The sequence below is a fragment of the Vicugna pacos genome, chromosome 9 (genome assembly GCF_048564905.1).
Source record: "Vicugna pacos chromosome 9, VicPac4, whole genome shotgun sequence".
Lineage (NCBI taxonomy): Eukaryota > Metazoa > Chordata > Mammalia > Artiodactyla > Camelidae > Vicugna > Vicugna pacos.
In genome coordinates, this window is record NC_132995.1 from 71,969,781 (window position 1) to 71,989,096 (window position 19,316).

At 39.7% G+C, this 19,316-nt stretch overlaps 1 protein-coding gene across 1 annotated transcript in view; it reads left to right on the forward strand.

The window, feature by feature from the left end:
* Positions 1 to 19,316, forward strand: part of DPYD (dihydropyrimidine dehydrogenase) — a 722,107-nt gene that overhangs the window by 518,526 nt on the left and 184,265 nt on the right. The window contains exons 17-18 of the mRNA XM_072968149.1: positions 12,598 to 12,718; positions 13,545 to 13,664. Coding sequence (XP_072824250.1) covers positions 12,598 to 12,718; positions 13,545 to 13,664 — 241 coding nt within the window. The remainder of the gene's footprint in view (positions 1 to 12,597; positions 12,719 to 13,544; positions 13,665 to 19,316) is intronic.

Below are 19,316 nucleotides of genomic sequence, written 5' to 3' on the forward strand. Positions count from 1 at the left end.
ATCAACTGTTTTATCAACAATGTAGGCTGCAGGCACCTTAGTAAAGTTGCGTTGGGATAAATGAAAGATCCTTGTCGAATTGGTAATCATGCAGGTATTCTGAGTGAAAGGGAGATCGTATTTTAATTTAATTTCAGTGCCTCAAGGTATTTTTTCTTCTGTGCTATATTACCATTCTCTGTTTACATACCCATCTTTCAAGAAATCATAGCTGCTCTTAATACATTTTAAATCAAGCTTTCCTGTACCTGGATGATATGTATTACTTCTCTCTGCAAGGGTCTCCTGAATTATATGACAGCCTGCTTGTTATGAGATATACAAATGCTAAATGATTTGTAGAAAAAGAAAGACATATTGTGATCTCAAAGGCCATTTATATATTCTTTTGACTCTGACCAATTTTTTAGTACCCTAAGTGACTCTAATTTAATTGTAAGTTCTTTGAGGACAAAGTTGATACCTTGGTTTTTTTTTTGTAATTTTCATATTTCATGGAAAGTGTCGGGTTAATTGTTAGCTATTAAGTAAAAATTGTGTTTTGTTTTTGTTTTTGTTTTTGTTTTTGTTTTTGTTTAACTATACAGTCCATGTAGCTGACTTGCCACACCCCCAGCTCCTTTCTAAAGGACAGTGAGCAGAGGCAATATGTTGTATAAACGCTGTCACAAAAGCGTGAGTCTTGGCTACGTTGCTTACAGTTCATTGGACCACATATTGTATCCTGAGCAAAAAGTGACCACCTATAGACTAAACAAAAAAAGGTCGGCAGCCTGTCAGGGAGCGCGGTGCTGTAACTCAGGCAGTAAGCTCACTCTCTACTGAATAGTGGCTAACGGACCATCGTTAGGCACTCAGTTGCAAGCAACAGAGACTGATTCTGGCTGTCAGAACTGAAAGGAGACGTATTGCAGGACACAAGGTGTCGTGGAGAATCAGGGAAGGCAAGGTTCTCTTCCCTTCCTGACTGGCTTAGGACAGGTGTCACGGGAAGGAACCACGGTGGCGATGTTAGCCACCCCCATTATTGAGGGCTTGTCACAAGCATATGTGGAGAAGTAAGAAGGTAAGTGGGATGTTCTGGCAAAGTCCTTGGGGTCCGGGGTGCCGCTCCCTCGTCTTGTAGGACAGCTCGCTTAGAAAATGGGCAGAAACCAAATGGGTCCAAAGAATGGGCAACAGGAATCGTCCAGCTAACATGTAGCATCAGTCATTGCTGGTGTCTGCCATGCTGGCATGGTTGGGTACTCCCCGGAGACATTGTGCTGCACACTGCCACAAAGAAACTTGAACCACTTGTCTGATTGTGAGATTGAAATGTTGGCTAGAGCACCAGATGACCACGCCTAGAGTCGTGTAGTTGTCGGTTGGTTGCCAGAGAGAAGACAGGAAAATTATCTCTTCAGTACATAGGTACATAGTGGTTACGTAGTGGGGTTAGTTTCTGGGTCCCACCAATACTTCAGACAGTGGGAATTTCTTACCAAGTAAACAGGAAGTGTGGAAAGAAGGGAGAAGAGCCCAAAAAACCCATAAAGAATTATTCTGTTTGTATTGCATCTTCTCCTCTGCGGATTTGACTTTTAAATATATAGATTCTGTGGTAGATAGTAGAAAAAATTGAATTGGAGAACCAAAAAGGCAATACAGAAAAAGGAGAAAGTGAGTAGAAGTAAAAATGGGAGAAGAGATATTGAGAAGAGCAGGTTCATTAGTATCACAGTTTCTAACCCTTAAAGCAGCAGACACCAACTCCTAAAGGAGAAACAAGAGAGTGAGAGCTGCCCTTGGTCACTGGATTCGCTGGTGGGTCCCCAGAGCTGCTGCGTGTCCTACGAGACGAGTGAGCGGCATCCTGGACCCCAGAGGCCTGGCTCTTCCTTTGCCAGAATATTTCCCTTACCTTCTTACTTCTCCACATGTACTTTCAACACACCCTCAATAGTGGGGGTGGGTAACCCTTGACACCAGAACGACTAAAATGGAGAGTCTCCTTTTTACACACACTCATGCATACACACTCACATATCTTATGATGTATGCTCTTATAAACCACATGGGTATAAATAAATAATTTGATACAGATGAAATTAGGTTCAGGTTGTTCAAAATTTGGGGTAAAATCTAACATCCATGAATTTTCTATCAAGGGATTATGAGTATCACACTTGCAAAAGGTCATATTTAATATCTTCCCCATCCCACATTTTCACACAAAGACTTTTCAATATAGTCACCCCACTGTTAGTTATCTCCAAATCCTTTCCAGCTCAGAGAGGAAATAAGTCCACAGAGCCAGCAAAACAAACAAAGACCTAGATATTTCTTTCTAGCTCTTACAGCAGCAGTAGGAAGAAATCCCTTAAGGAACTGCACCAGCTTGTTATGGATGAGTTCCCTTTAGCTGAAACCATTCATTGCCAAGGGATTGAGGTTTTCTCCGCTATGTTATTTAAAATTGCCTCAGCAGTAATTCCTTCTTGCTTAGTTTTCATAAAATTCCCGGGACAGAAGCATGACTTCCCTAGACTCTCTTCGTCCTAAATGCGTCCGCATCCTGGGTGCTCCAGGGCAGAAGGCTGTTTTACACTAGCCTCCTCCCTGTGCCGGCTAATCGTTCACACCAACGTGGGGTTAAACATACTGAGGTTCTGTGCTTCTGGGTGTTTTCTAACTCCGGCGCTCAGAAACATGGGCTCAGTGACTGGACCAACAGATGTGTAAACTATCAATTGTTACACTGTTTACAGTAATGCTTTGCATTAGGAAAACAAATGACAAGCTGCCTGAAGTCTGCAAAGAATAAAAACTCCTTATTATACATTTAAATACTCACTTGCCCATATCGAAAATGAATCCGTACCCAGTAGAGCAAGTGACTGCTGGCACTCCATCACCCACTGAAGCCTTTTCAGCGTGTTCTGAGCAGTGCTTGCGAAGCCTGCTGAGCTTCAGTTTGGCTCAGCTGGTCCACAATTTTGAAGCCCCCAGTGGTATCAGCAAAGCACGTGCATAGCCTATTTCTCCACATGGTAAGATTTTTCAGGTAACACTGCATAACCTTGTTAACAAACTATGGACAACACTCTTTTGCATGATGAGTAAGACTAACTTCTGAATTCACAAATAATATCCCATATGTAAGGAAAGATCGAGGGTTCTGTTGGGGGCACTCAATGTAAAGGATGCTGCAAAGAATAAGCTATTTGCAAAAATGTTTCAATGTAGAGGATTTTGAAGTGTCTTAATTTCTGTGAGCTACAGCCAGCGTATGGTTCTCAGGGCATTTTTTTTGTCAGTGAAGATGGACACGTGGAGCTTGTGCAGATCTTGATTTGGGTGGTGGGGGGAGGGAAGGATGACAAAAGCTAAGACAAGGGAAATAGAGATGGAAACATGCAGCAGAAGGAAAGGAAAATCATCTTGAAGCAGAAAGGAATGATGCCTGTAACTGACCAAGTCGTGGACCGAGTATGGATGCAGGCAGGGCAACTGCAGGTCGGTTCAGGCAGGCGTCAAGCCTCAAAGGGGTCCTGTCCAGAAAGAAGTGGGCAGAGGAAGAAGTCCAGGAATGCCAGCTCTCAGGCAAACAGAATGGGTGTGAAAGCAAAAGCAGACTTCGGAACGGAACATTAGAGACCCCGCACACCTGGAGGGAGTTTCCAGGTGGCCTCTTCGTGATATTAGTGAAGGGGCTGTCATTGACTTGCTTTCTCAAGGAGAGACGGGAGGCTGGGGTAGGAATTGGCATACACACCGATTCCCCTGGCCATACTCCCCTGATGGGAAGACCTGGACTTTCAGACACAAATGTGTCATCCCCTGTAAACTTCTGCATAGTCATTTCCAGTGTCCCACATTGCAGCAGTGACTGTTCCGGTAGGTTCTGATTCAGAAGATGGAGTAGGTATCTAAACTCTCCAAGAATGTCTCTGAACTCTCTGTAGACAGAGGACACCCAGCCTTTGTCTGCCACCATGTCCCTGATAGCAGTCTTTTTCTAAGGGAAAAATTAGCCCTGCTTCTTAGTATTGATTGAGCCCTTTCTTACCCAGAAGCATATATTCCCCATTCGTGAGTAAACTAGGCTTCACTGTTTCCAAGATCTTCCAGAAAAGCTAGGATTAAGAGATTTGTTAAGATTCAGTTTAGTTTTCTTGAGTTTCTCTCAGTGAAATACCCTGGGCCCATTTGGATGAGTTTCTTTGTCTTCTTTGGCCTTCTTAGAATACTCCTATTACAGAGAGAATCCAAAATCCAGGTAAGGAATTGACTGTGTCAGGCGAGGCCTCCAGGAATCAGACATATAGATGGAGTTGGAAGTGCAAAAGGTTAACTGGGGAATAACACCTGAGAAAGGAGTTAGGGAGGAAGCAGGTTGGGGAACAGGAGCAGTAAGACCCTGAAACATAGAGAAAAATCTTCAGCCAACAGAGAGCTCCAGGGCAGAGATGGCCTGCTGGAGGAACCCTGCTTTGGACAGAAACAGCTGGGCGCTTGTACCACAATTCTGCTGTCATTGGCTGAGGCCTCCCCAAGAGGACCCCAGCCTCAGCCTAAAAGCGGAGGGTGACCTGAAGGAGCGCGCAGTTGGAGGCTGTCAGCTCACCACCCTGCTGCAGCTGGGCACAGGTCTTCTCCTGGGGGAAGAGCTGAGCGGTGCTCATCTGTGTCTGTCACAATCGGCTGCTTCTGCAGGTACTCATAAGGTCACTTCCCATCCTAGTTAAGTCACCTTGCCCCTCAGTGTACCTGCTCAGCGGTTCTGGTGAAAGTGTCAACAGTTTAAAAATCTGGTGACAGATTGTACGATTCTTCAACAGTTTAGAAAGTTGACCCTTCAACGTGCAGAATCTGAGTCAAGCTTCTACTTTTGTTGGTCTGCTCCGGTGTAATTTGAGGTTCCTAGGACAGAGATGCAGGGCACTTCCGTAGTAAGACAGCAGCGGTGTTGGTAGGAAGGGTCTCCCCAGGACGCTCATTGGCTGGAACAGCACCGGGACCTGTGAACAGGGGACGTGCCCTGACCTGGCATTGAGCAGATCCATCTCCTCCAGCCTTATTACCACGGCCAGTCGAGGCAGCGGATTTCCGGTTGGGATTAAGACAGGATCAGCATAATCCTAGGAAATCGGAATCTGATTCCATAGGGGAAGGTCTGAAATCTGAACAGCTTTCACAGCAGACGTCCACCATTGTCACTACCATTCGGGGGTCAAGAAGTGAGCTGGTGGGGAGTTGGCCAGAGAAGCAGAGGGTCATCAGAGGGGATAAAAATACTGACTCAGAGAACCCCTTCTTGTCAAGAATTATCTGAATAGTTCATGGCAATTCTTATCCATTTGTTAAAAATGGAAGCTTTTGAGACTAAGTACGTGGGCTTGGGGAACCCTGGCACTAGGAATATTAGGTGAATGGTATGCTGGGGAAATGTTGTCTAAATGGAAGGGAAAAAATGCATTAAGCCATAGACACAGGAAATGGTATTTAAAGGAATGCAAAAGGAATTCAAGGTCCCTTTAAGTGGCAAAAATATGGACAGACTCCCTCACCAGGCCCTAGAGACCAAGGATTGGGAATTGAGGCAAGATTAGGGGTGCGAACTCTGAAAAACCTTTAACATCCTAAAGATTCAGAGAGAAAGGGCCATGGGCAGCCTGGGAGCTCAGGGAGTTTTTTTTTTGTTTGTTTTGTTTTGTTTTTTAATGGATCACGGGGCCACAGTGAAGGACAGCTGTCTCCCCAGCATTTTCTCTCTCTGATGGAGGGCAGAAAAAGACTGTCTCCAAACCTCACTCTTGTAGAGCAAGAACTTCTAGTATCTCTGTCTGTTTTGACTCCGTCAAAGGGAAGGGGCAAATGTTTTCTTGCTCATTGTGGGAAGCTGGTTCACATTAAGGAATTCTCTATTCTTTTACGCAACACAGTGTTTATTGTCTTCAGTGTTTCAGACTGTATGTAAGGAGAGCAGAATGAAAGAGTAGGATACATCCCTTAAAAGACTAATAGTCTAGCAGAGAGGGAAAAGAGCGAAACCCCAGACAGGCGATTATAAAACACTGTGATAAATGAAGTGATAAAGAAACATTATGGGAGTGTTTGAAGGGGAGTCATTATTTACTCATCTATTCCGTGCTGAGGTAGAACGGAAGGGTGGTTATCCAAGGGGCAAGAGACGAAGGACATCCTGGGCAGAGAGAGAGAGAACGGAGAAGGTTATGTGTGCCTGGGGAGGAGAGAACTCACACGCAGCTCTGTGTCATCCTCTGCATCTCACAAGTGGTGGGGAGAAAAACATACCTAAAATATTTTATATGCACATATGCATGCATGGCATGTATATACACTTATGACATTTTATATTCACATTATGTTTGCTATATGCAGGTCCCCCCCAGATTATGAATTGTTTTGTTTTTAAGAATAGGCGTACTATATTTTACATCTGTAAGTCTCCATTGGCTAACATAATGCATAATGCCTGAAACAGTTACTTACTAGGTTATCTTCGGCCCAATAATTTTATATTCTCAGTTTTTTCCCGAGTAAAGAGATATGAGACAGTCGATGTTAATTTACGCAACGTGAGCTCTGCCAGTTCAACAGTGCTTGCTGGGTGCCTGCTGTGTGCCAAATCCTGTGCCACGTGCTCTGAGAGCGTCTGAAATGAGACTGCGTCACTAGGATCTCCTTTTTCATACCTAACGTCCAGCGTGCATTTTATTCACGTGCCTGGGTTGCCCTTCCTGGTCGACTCTGCCTTCCTTGCTGCCCTCATCTTGGTCTCCAGCACAGGCCATGAAAAGGATAGAATCCACGTTGCTTAGAATGCCACTGGATTTAATTTTTCTATTTATATTTGAATACCTTTGGAGTTACTTTTTGTTTAATTTAATGAAATTTGTGGTAGTAGAATTTACTTAGAAAAAAACACATTTAAGTATAGAATTTGATGTGTTTCAGCAAATGTCTCCACCCGAGTAAACACCATCACAATAGAGAGACAGAACTTTTCCATTACCCTAACAAACTTCCTTATGCCCTTTCTCACTCAGTCTCTCTCCCATCCCCAAACCCTTATCACAGCAGCCCAAGCTCTACTTTTTATCAGCACAGTTTTTCCTTTGTGAAATGTCTTATAAATGTAATCATACAGCATGTACTGGTTTGTGGACTTTTTAAACTCAGAATAATGTGTTCCCAATTAAGTCCAAGTCATTGCATGAATCAGTAGATTTTTGTTTTTTAATTGCTGAGTAGTGTTTCACTGGGTGGACATGCCACTTCATTCACATACTAAGGAATGTTTGAGTTGTTCCCAGTCTGGGGGCTACTTTGAAAATGTGAACTTTTGTGCACAAGTCTTTGTGTGGATATGTTTTCTCGTCTCTTGGATACAGAACTCAGAGTAGAATTGCTGGGGAGAATGGTAAGTGCGTGTCTCCCTCCATAGGAAATTCCCAGATGGTTTTTGTGCCATTAATAGAACTTTCAGGTCAGGAGAATGGGTACAAGAAGGACCCGTGTTAAAATATAAATTAATTTAAAACATCCCCATCCAATGTTCAATCTTTGCATTCATTAATAAGCTACCTGGAATAGTTAACTCTTCCTGTTTTATTTTATTCACATAGAAGGATAGATACATCACGTTTGCCTGTTACCCTGAAGCTACATCTAGTGCTACAGTTATAAATGAAGTAGAAGCCTTTTATAGTTCTATTTTACAAGTGATGGCTGAATTTTACTTCAGGGAGCAATTTTGCTAAAGAAGATGATGGTTCAGGACATGATAATGGGAAAGAAAATTAAGAAGGTGAAATAGGTACTCAGATTGATCTTCTGGGCTCCAGCTCTCTCTATCAGAAAAGTGGACATAATAAAAATGCTAGCTACCACTTGGCATGTCATGTGAATTAAGACTTAGAGGAGTTCCTCAGTGGAAAACATTTCATAACTGGTAACATTTTTCAGTGGATTCACTGAAATGCCACCTTCTAAGAAAGCCATTTTGAAAAGAATTGTACAGAGTGAAAATTACTGAAGAAATTGGAGAGGAATGTTTCTTAAAGTCAAAAATTTCACTTGTAATTTAACTGATCAAGAAATTCTCACAGTCGCATTCTCTGGTGCTTATTTCTTTGTACAGGGCGTGAAATCGATGAGATTTGATGCCCTCAGTAATTGGTGGAAATGCCTGTCCTACAATGGAGAGGTCATCTTAGGGTCCTCAAGAGCAGCAGGGTCCATCATTTCTAGAACCCCCTTAACGTGTAACTGAAGACATACTAGCTACTAGAATTAAAAATTATTACCTTGTGTCCTGGACAGAAAATTAAGCTTTTCAAAAACAGCCAGTTTGGAACCACGGAAACTTCTGCAGCAAACACTCTGCTCGGCACTACGTTTTCTGGTTTTCACTCTTGTCATTGCTGTTTGGTTTTCGTAGGAATCTATCCCAGTGAATATTAATTGCAGGCAGACACAGGGCTGCTCCGCGTTAAAGTTTTCAGAGAGGCCACATTTCTCTCCGGTTTGCTTTTGTCCTCTTCTTAGCCCTTCCCAAGCTTGGTCTGGTTCCTTCCCCTCAGGAAGTGCCCTCAGGAGCACCACTGGCTCCCCGTTCATTCCCTGCTTTCCTGCTTGTGGTGTGGCTTCCCTCCGTCACAGGAAAACCCGCTCTGCTGCCTCTCAGCTGCCGCTGGTGATCACATAACGAACAGCAGGGGTAACAGGAGGGTATTAAAATAGTACGCACCCCCCCACACACACACATACACACGTATACATGAGCCATTGCTACAGGTGAGGTTACAGATCTTGGTCAGGGATGGGCATTATGGATATCAGGAAGAGCCAATAAAAACCTCGTGATATCACTTCATGGAATCTAAACAAAAAAAGATAAACTTATTTACAAAACAAAAGCAGACTCACAGAGAAAACAAACTTATGGTTGCCAGTGGGGGAAGGGGGTGGGAGGGGATAAATTGGGAGTTTGAGATTTGCAGATACTAACTAATGTTTATAAAATAGATAATCAACAAGTTTATACTGTATAGTACAGGGAATCAATTGCTTGTAGTAACTTATGGTGAAAAAAGAATATGAAAACGAATATATGTATGTTCATGTGTGACTGAAGCATTAGGCTGCGCACCAGAAGGTAACACAGCATTGTAAACGGACTGCACTTCAATAAATATATATATAAAACTTCGTGATACAGGTAGGCATTTTGTGGACCAGACGCTTTAAAGACTGGTTAAGCTATTCTTTTCCATGATTACCAACTATTTTTCTTCAGATTTTTTTTCTGATTTGTAAAGAAGTCTTTATGGATTTCCTCTTTTAGACATTATCTATCGTAAAATATATTTGTGTTTTTCTTAAACCCAGACATAATCTATAAATTGAGGGCTATATAAAGAAATCAATTGAAAGTCTGCCAAGTTTTCATTTATTCTTCTTTTATTAACAAAACAAGTATTTGTGAGTGCCTACAATGTTACGTACCTAGAAGTGGGAAAGCAGTCCAGAATTGCCTGGTGTTGTTTACTCTTTGCTGGTGTGGATCACATTAGAGTCTCCGTTTGCCTGAGGGATCGCAGTACCTTTCTCAATTTCCTATCCTGAAGATTTGTCAGGGGCGGGGATTAGGAATTGTCTAAAATTTGTTCATTTTAATAAGGTCCTAAAAGCTGGCTCGTTAGGAAGGGCAGCACCATCTGATGCTATCACTAGCAAACGAGAAGGTCAAGATGCAGAAGCTCTATTAATTGCTTTCAGATCTTGATCATTCGTATCAAAAATGTGAGGAAACTTAAAACGTGTGACTAGTTATAGTCTGTCCTTTAACTCCCCAGAGTATAGAGATTCATTTCATCATGTTATTAGCTGCGCCACATTTCTGCTTGTATTAGAATATTCCCTATTATGCCTGTCAAACGAAACCTTGCAATTCACAGAACAGTCATTAATTTTCACAATCAGGTTGGTCAGAAGTTGTTCTTAAAATTCTCGGGTAATCAGATCGTGCTTTAGCTCGGTACGAGGATTAGCGAACAGCTGGCTTCACTGAGTATGGAGACAAGAAAAATATATCTGAACACCATGAATCTTACACAGAGAAGTATAGGAGGGTCAAACTGTCACGTCCCAGAATAGTGACAGACGATTCAAGTAAAGAATAGTAGCCAAGGGACCATGTATTTTTTTTTAAACCGAAAAACTTGGAACAAATTTCAAGTTGTTAAACAATGGGTAAAAGGCATTCCTTTAAAGTATTCAACTAGTGAGAATCAACGGGAACAAAAAATGTGACACATGTTCAAAGTAGATTATAAAGACGTGGTGGTCAATAGTATTGAAACCCACTTAGAAACCTGTATCAGATTATTCATGTTTACTCTATGGGAACCAAGTAATATTTTTAATTTGTCTCAGTGATTCTTATCAGACTACTTTCCATGTATCATGCAATTCAAGTGATCTTTAAATTATTGTCAAATTCTACCTTAAAGAGCTTTCACAAAGGACATGCAATTCATATCATCTAGACTTACTGTCATTTCTAGGCTAAGTCCCATGGAAATTCATAACTTAAAAATGAAAGTCACAAAGCTGCAACTGCCTTCATAATGCCAATGCAGTGGTTATAAATATTTCATGAACGTTGCATGGGCAGGGGCAGATCTCCATTTTCATGAGTTAGAGTCTGTACAGCTAAGTCTCCAGATTTTACTATTCATATGCACAGTATGCCCTGCAGAGCGTCCATATATATATATATTTTTTAATATTTATGTTTAATGAAGAAATTACTGTTCTGAAAAGAGGACAAGCCAAACCAAAGATTTCTTGTTAAAATTAGTTTTGCTGAGTAGCGGCAATAACAATCAATAGAAATTACCTCACTGCAGTATTTTAGCACACGAACATGTACCTCTTAGAGTAATACAAGATGACTGATCAAGATACATTAAACCCAAGTGAAAAGGTTCTTTCTAAAGGTTATCACATTGAAATCTCATCTTAAAAGAATTCAAAAGGTTAAAATGCAAAGAGCAACTTTCTTACATATAAAAATATTAATTACAATTTTGAAAATTTTCACTTGGGTTTAATGTATCTTGATCAGTCATCTTGTATTACTCTAAGAGGTACGTGTTCGTGTGCTAAAATACTGCAATGAGGTAATTTCTATTGATTGTTATTGCCGCTACTCAGCAAAACTAATTTTAACAAGAAATCTTTGGTTTGGCTTGTTCTCTTTTCAGAGCAGTAATTTCTTCATTAAACATAAATATTAAAAAATATATATATGGACGCTCTGAAATTGTAGAATAGATAAACAAGATTACACTGTATAGCACAGGGAAATATACACAAAATGTTATGATAAATCACAGAGAAAAAAATGTGACAAGGAGTGTGTATATGTCCATGAATGACTGAAAAATTGTGCTGAACACTGGAATTTGACACAACATTGTAAAATGATTATAAATCAATAAAAAATGTTAAAAAAATTAATTACAAATGATACGCTTGCCTGCCGTTTCATAGTTTAAATATATGTCTGTATTTTTCTGGGTTGTTCTTTTTTAAAAAAAACATTTTAACTTTTGAAGATAATATTACGAAGTTCAATAATGACTTGCTATTGCATATTTTAATGTAATTTATCAAAGCACATTATCAGTGCCTGTCAGAATAAATTTTGCACTGAAAGTAATGGAAAAAAGGACCATTGTATGTGTTGAAATCAAAGAACATTACTACAGCTAAGTTATTTTCCATGGAAAGGATAGGTGATTGCCCTCTAAATGATACTTGTCCCATGAGAAAATAGAAGTCTGAAAAAATCACAGGAAACAGGCGCCAGGAAACGACTATTCCTTGCTTTTAAAAATGAGCTTTTGATATTTTATTTCATTTCTGTCATTTTGATCAAGTCTTTCAAGTAGATGAATGTTCAAAAGTGCTGCGCAGATCTTGGTAACATCTGCAAAAGTAAGCTAAAGTTCCTGATCCTCTCGTGTATCACCTAAGGCTGCGTTAGCCTGCGCTGTAGATGACAATGAGATTGATTAGGAAGTCACATATTTTATTCTGAATACACTTCAACAAGACTAAGTCTTCTAACAAGGAAGACAGTAGGCTTCAGATTTAATGTCATTCACCTGGGAGTCAGCTATTCAAATATTTTTATTAGGTTAACCCAACGAGGTCATTAGAAATTCTGTAATGTTTCCCGAATTTACCACCAGAAGTTTATGTTTTACTTCTGATATTATTTAACTGGAAGTGGGAAACACTTTCTTTCACTCGGTTCTTTGTGATTTTCTTTCCCAGAGGCTCCCTTGAGGAATTTAACCTTTATGTGGTGAATTTGCAGTTCACTTGAAGTGTGTTGGCCTTAATTCCCTAATGAGTCTGGGTGTAATACTGAGGGAGGAGCCTGAGAAATATATCATGTAGCTCATTGTCAAGTCGGATTTGTCTAGCTGGTCTCCAGCTCCACCGTTGTTCCAGTACACATTCTGATGACGATTCTTTAATTATGTTCTATATTTAACTGACCTATTTGAACAGGATCCAGAGCTGGTGCGGAACATCTGTCGCTGGGTGAGGCAAGCTGTTCAGATTCCTTTTTTTGCCAAGTTGACCCCAAATGTCACTGATATCGTAAGCATCGCCAGAGCAGCAAAGGAAGGTAAGCCTAGATTGCCATCAGTTCCCTCCTTATGCAAGTATGGGCCTACGTTACGTGGCCATACTAAAGTATATCTCTGTCCGCAAATACGTGTGTATGTCTTTGTTTAAACTCTAAGAAAAGGATTAAGCTGAGCCCTCGATCTCATAAATGAATAGATTCATACTTACACTCAAGCTAGTAAGTGGACTTCAAAGTTTGGCCTGGGAAAACAAGATCTATCATGTTTTCTTGCTAAACCTACTTAGACACAAAGAATTATGAAATGAAGCCACAGCGTGACCTGGAGCAAACCACTCCAAAATAAATGCACTTATAATGTAAGGTCCAGCAGTAACACTTGGACTTTTAATGAATTTTTTTTTTTTGAGGATAGCAGCGGCCTCCACAATGCGAAGTTTCTTATGAGTTCCCTTTGTATTCGAGGAGAGCTAGCACACTGCCTTAAACACACACTCTGTAAATAGCCTGCAACACAGTCAATGCATGCTTTTACAAATCACATTTGCTTGTGTTCTGTCCAATGGAAATTGCATTTTGATTTGTAAAGATACTGAAATTACCTCGAAAATAACACCGAATACAAAACATTTGGCATCTACAAATCTGTATAATAATTGGAAAAGTGAAGTGGTGGTAATTAAAAAGTTTTATGTCTAGCATTTTAAGCATAATTATAGGAATGCAATTAGTGAATACATCGGAAGGGAGGAAATGTTCTGAAGAGAAAGTAGAGGGTGCATTTTCCGAGGTTGTGTGGGTTTGAATGGGTTTTAACCTTTGTCCCTTTAAGAGCTGCAGATAAATGTTGATGTGTTTTTCACAGGTGGCGCAGATGGCGTTACAGCCACCAACACCGTCTCAGGTCTCATGGGACTCAAAGCCGGTGGCACACCCTGGCCAGCAGTGGGCACTGGGAAGCGAACTACATACGGAGGAGTGTCTGGTAGGTGCTGCCCTCTCCTTGCGTTTTTGCTTCCTTGGAGGTTGATGTGAAATCCAGAGATCATGTTACAAGCAAGAATATTGTGTCTTATATGATCCCAAATTCTATAACCAATTGTCAGTCCAAATTCCTAATAGTTATGACAGACAGAGCAGATTGAGCAAGTGACTGAGCACAAGACGAGGCTTCCACACAAATTCTGATTTCCTGTGGTCTGCGCATTACTCAGAATTTCTCATTGCCACAGTTGTCTTGTCATTTATTAGTAAAGGCTAATACTAAGGCCTAAGAGAAAAATATAAACACCCTGGTTATAATACCCTTTTTTCATGTTTTAGATTAGCTTCCTCTCTTCCTAGAATTTTGAAATCTACCTGCTTCAAAAAAAATCTTACTTTTGCAACTGTCCCAAACAAACCATTAAAACATGACGTTTATTGGCTTCAGCTGACAAGATATTTGCAAACAGACCTCACATCTTTGCACACTTTTCTTATCATAAAGCACTTGCATTTGAAACAGAAAGAGAAGTTTTAATCCCAGAGTCCCGTTCAGTATCTTTGCCCTGTGCACTCTGTTGCTGTGACAACATGAACTTGGTCTTGCAAAGACAATGCTGTGAGGTTCTTGACTGTGCTGGTATGGGGATTAGTCTCCTTGGTGATACAGACAGGGGCAAATATACATAACACAGCAGCGTCCCACTGTTCAAGAAAAGCATTGCTGAATCAGACCAAAATGTGCTTTTGGAAGAGGCTGTGTAGACACAAGTAAAGCTCCCTGCATGCTGAGGTATTATGTTTTGAGAGCGTGAAGTGTGTCTCTAAGCCACGATTAAAAAAAAAAGTATATTCTGCTTTTAATTGAATGCCATTCCCACAATGTCCGAAATTGGAAGGCTGACGAGGAGCACCTGCTCAGGGTCCAGACAGAACTCTCTTTTATCAGGAGCCTTCACATCATTGTAATGCAGAGCAATGTGGTCCGCGTTAGCATGGGGCTCAGAAAGAGAGTCGCGAGACTCCAGAGTTGGGCTGTAACGTGCGCTGTGTTTTCTGTCAGCCCATTTCAATTTCTCCAGCCTGCCATGTTGACAGCAAGAGAATAAAGGAGGTCACAGAGGGTGCTGAACATTAAAAATTAATGAAAGAACTATTGCAGCCGTATTTTATATAAGTAACACCATTCACGTTTTCTCATTTAAGCTGCAGTTTCTGGATATTCTCCCATACGATAAGGCAGTCTAAGAAAGCTGCGGGATTACAGCATCAGGAAAAGGCGTCTGCGTTGCAGCCTGTGAGGTGTACACACACTGGAAGTCACAGCAGGGCTGGAAAACAAGCCCAGCCATACCGCAAGGCCTGCTACCGTTTCCATAAAACTATTTCTAAGATTTACAGATTCATCTGTAAATACTCACTCGGGCTATAAGCTCAACCAGCCCTAGGTGGAACTTTCATTTTGAACAACAAAAAGTCCATAACATTTGTAAGGGCCTGCGCCTCATTTCTCATAGTTTCTGTATTAAGACCCTTCACAGTAAACAGTTTGTTTTGAAAATACCCCCTCTCCATATGGACCAAATGAATAGCTTTTCCTCCTTTAAAGTAATGTTTGCTTTCATTTAAAGGTAATAGAATCTAAAAAGCAGTTGAAACAGGCAATGATAATATACTTCAGGACAGAAGTCAGTCCTGTAACAGTATCTTCAGAATGAACCTAACCTAGCAAAATATGTTAAATTATAATGAAGTCTTAAAATTTTAGGAGTGATGAAAATATAAAAAAAAAGCTAAATGTCATTGCTAGTTGTATCAGTTATGGCTGTCAGGACTTCCAACACTGCTTCAATATAGAAAATCACGCAGGATATGTCAAGTATTTTTACAAGATTAAAAAATAAATTACCACAGCTCAGTGCTAATGCTGTCCCAAGTCTTCTCCCAGAGCACTCCTTTTTTCCTTTGTCTCTTTTTTTAAAATTGAAATATAGTTGATTTCCAATGTTGTGTCATTTCCTAGTGCACAGCACAGTGATTCAGTTATGCATATATACGTTCTTCTCCATATTGCTTCTCATTATAGGTTATTATACGCTATTGAATGTAGTTCCCTGTGCCACACAGTAGGCCTTGTTGTTTATCTGCTTTGGATGTAATAGTTTGTATCTGCTAACCCGAAACTCCTATTTAATCCCTTCCCCCTTTGCCCTTTGGTAACCGTAAGTTTGTTTTCTGTGTCTGTGAGCCTGTTTCCGGTTTGTAAATGAGTTCATTTGTATCATTTTTTAGATTCCACATATAACTGATGTCATGCAGTATTTGTCTTTCTCTGACTGACTTAACTTCACTTAGTATAATAATCTCTAAATCCTTCCACATTGCTGAAAAATGGCATTATTTCATTCTTTCGTTTATGGCTGAGTAGAATGGAATATCTACTTATAGAAGAGCTGCTTGAATCACAGTTTTGTTTTGTTTTTTTTTTAAGTAAAAGCCGAAAAGAGTTCAGTTGTGGACAGCCACCTGAAACAGAGCACGCACTTTCTGTCACCAGAGAAGTTGTTTTTCTCTTTCAGTGCTCTCTCACTTTTTATCTGTCTTTGTTATTCTTTCTTAGCATAAGATTTTGGCTGTTTGAAAATGGAAGTTTTGTCTTGTTTAAATGGGGAAATGGTGAGGAACTTGCACTAGCGCACGTGCTATAGAAAAATGGCCCCTTTTCAGTAATGGCCTTCTCTAAAACACGTTCGCTAATAAGGGGGCAGCGGCAACGTCTGAAACCGAGCCTCGGCTAAGGAATGCCCACTGGATTACTTCACATGTGACCAGTGTGGACTCTTGAGTATTCTAGAGCAACGTTTCTCAAACGCTGGTTCCCAGCTCATGAGTGTATTATGGAATCAAGCTTAATGAACTGTAATCAAATTTTTTAAAAAAATGAAATAGAATAGAAAAGAATGTCAAAGTGCTTTGCACACAGTTGGGATAAACTCTGGTCAAACATCAATTTCAGTTATACATGTGATACACACACACACACATATATATATATATGTATTTCTATACTAGGTCATGATGTAAAATGCATTTTTTTATTGAGGTCGACTTCCAAAAACGTTAGAAAGCTGCTGTTTTAAAGGAAGGTCTCTTTCTTTAAAAAAAGATGTTATTAAGCCTATAGAAGTCAATAAGTGAGATAACTTCTTGTTGGAGTTCAAAATTTATATCCAGACGGAGAGTTAGGACTTCATTCCAAGGTCTCATCCTCATTCTGTTATTTGAGAAATTGCATTTTCCAGCTCATCTGTAGGTGATTAGGATGGGGAGGAAAAGGTGGTCAAACATATGAACCAAATTCATAGTAAAATGATTTATAAACCTGAGTTTTAATTGTGAGAGTAACACCTGGCAGGATTCATGCTAGCAGTATGAGTCCATTAAAAGTGATTTCATAGTGAGAACAGTATCAAAAGAAAGCTTGTCCAGTATTCATATGAAATTTTTTCATGAGTCTGAGACGGCTAATTAAGCTCTCCACCATACAAGGACTTCTGTCTAATAAGTCTCTGACTCTAAGAATCCGTGATCTCTACCTTTCCTTGGACAGTAGAGACTTAACGCTGACAGGTGTTACCCCCTAACTTTCGTTTTTCTGAAATCCATGAAGAAGACTTTTGTAACATCAAACAGCAGTCAGTTCATGTATCGCCATACAGTTGAGTAAATTATTGCTTTTGAAGGAGGGGGTGGCGGGTGAAATTCCTTGGCTTTATTTATTTGATTAGAAGAAACGCTGCTCTCATCAGGAACATTATTAATAAACTCTGTCCTCGAGTGGATGACTCATTATTTTTCCTAGTTTTAGTTTAGTTATTTTTTTCTAGGTTTAGTTTCACGTTGTGACCTTTTTCTTGACTTTGTCCCCAAATAATAAGGACATCTTAAGATCACCCCTAACTCAGTGATTGTTATCACCTATATAAAATGGTGTTAAACTCAGCTGTGGTGTGACATTTTCACATGAATCCTCCCTGTGGATAAGATTCTTTTAGAAGTGGTTAAAAATGAGTCCTGCGTGGCGTAGCTAAACATACGCCTTCCTGCAACTGGCTTCATGAGGATAACCTTGATTCATTGATAGCTGTATCAGGAGAAATAGTCATCAAGCAAAGGGGGTAAACTCATTTGAAGGAGGTTTTGCTGTTGTCCCTTACTGTTTCCAAATGCTTCTTTTTATTGATGGGGGATGGGCATATTCCTGAGGTTTGTTGTGTCACTCCACTGTCCTGTGCCTATGTTGTTTGTTTTATATTAAATACACACACAAATACGCACGTACAGGGAAAAGTTCTGAAACGTCTCTGCAGAAGGCACTTTGAAATGATGACAAATACTTCAGGATCAATATAATTTACTTCCTACAAGGTTGAAACATTAACTCATTGTTTTCTATTATTTTATTGGCCAAATTTATTTTATCAAAAAGAGGAAATTCTTCTCAATTTCAAATTTTGGATTTTTTTTTTAAATTGTTGATTCTGTATCAACTTACCTAATTAAAAATAATAGTACGCTATTATTGTTCAGTATTAATACTTATAAACTGATTTCTGAATAATTCATCAAAGATGGCCTTCCAGATTCGATCTCTGGGTCAGGAACCCACATTTACTGGTCATGTGTAGGATATTACAAAATGTTAAGAAATGATTGTGCATTTCTCAACAAAGGATAGTGCTATACTCCATAAATGCTCTTACATTCTACAAATAAATGATGTATGATTTAAACCTAGCTACGTGAGCTATTCTGAACCCTGAACTCACTGAGCTCTCACAGCTGTAAGCTTCCGAAAGGTGATTTTTTTGGTAAAATCAACATGAGAAATACCAATAAAAGAAGTTAGAAATTTGCTAGTAATTTGTAACTCAGCGCCAGTGTAGGGCTAGAAATGAGTACAAAGTGTATAGCTTAGCAAACTTGCAGGAATCAATATAGTAGCTTAAAAAAGAACCTTAAGCATTGACTCAAGCATTGCATATTTTATGTTTGTCCTTAAAATAGTTACTTAGGAGTTGCTGGGACCCTGCAGTGATTTAGCAGCATGGACATGACATAAAGACAAATCCGGTGTAAGCTCTAATCACAAACTTAAACTTATTTTGATGTATTTATTAGTGATTATTGTGTTAAATGGGGAAGATGACAAAACATACTAGATAAGAGATTTAGAAGTTTCAGTTCCATTTTGCTCTGAACAACTATGTTCACACAGGCGACCAACTGAAAATTTTGGCAAGATTGCTTCAAGTTCTTACACTGTATGTTACAATTATATCATAATAGGCAGTATTGGTATTTTTTCATAGGAAGTAGTTCTTAATGGGCTAGGTTTTTTTATGTGTCAATCGCATGATTACTGATGCATAAAATCCTTTTAGAAAAACACGCCCACTATCTGTCATAAAATTTCAGCTATCTATTGTAACCATCTTTATCAATAAGAGCTTAGATTTTAACACTGAAATGTCTGAAATTACCTGATAAAGATAGTATTTAAACCACTAAAAAATAAGCAGTGATAAATCATGCCAAAAAGAATAATTAAAAGGAGAATCTTCCACTTTATACTCATTTTCTCTCTTTTCTT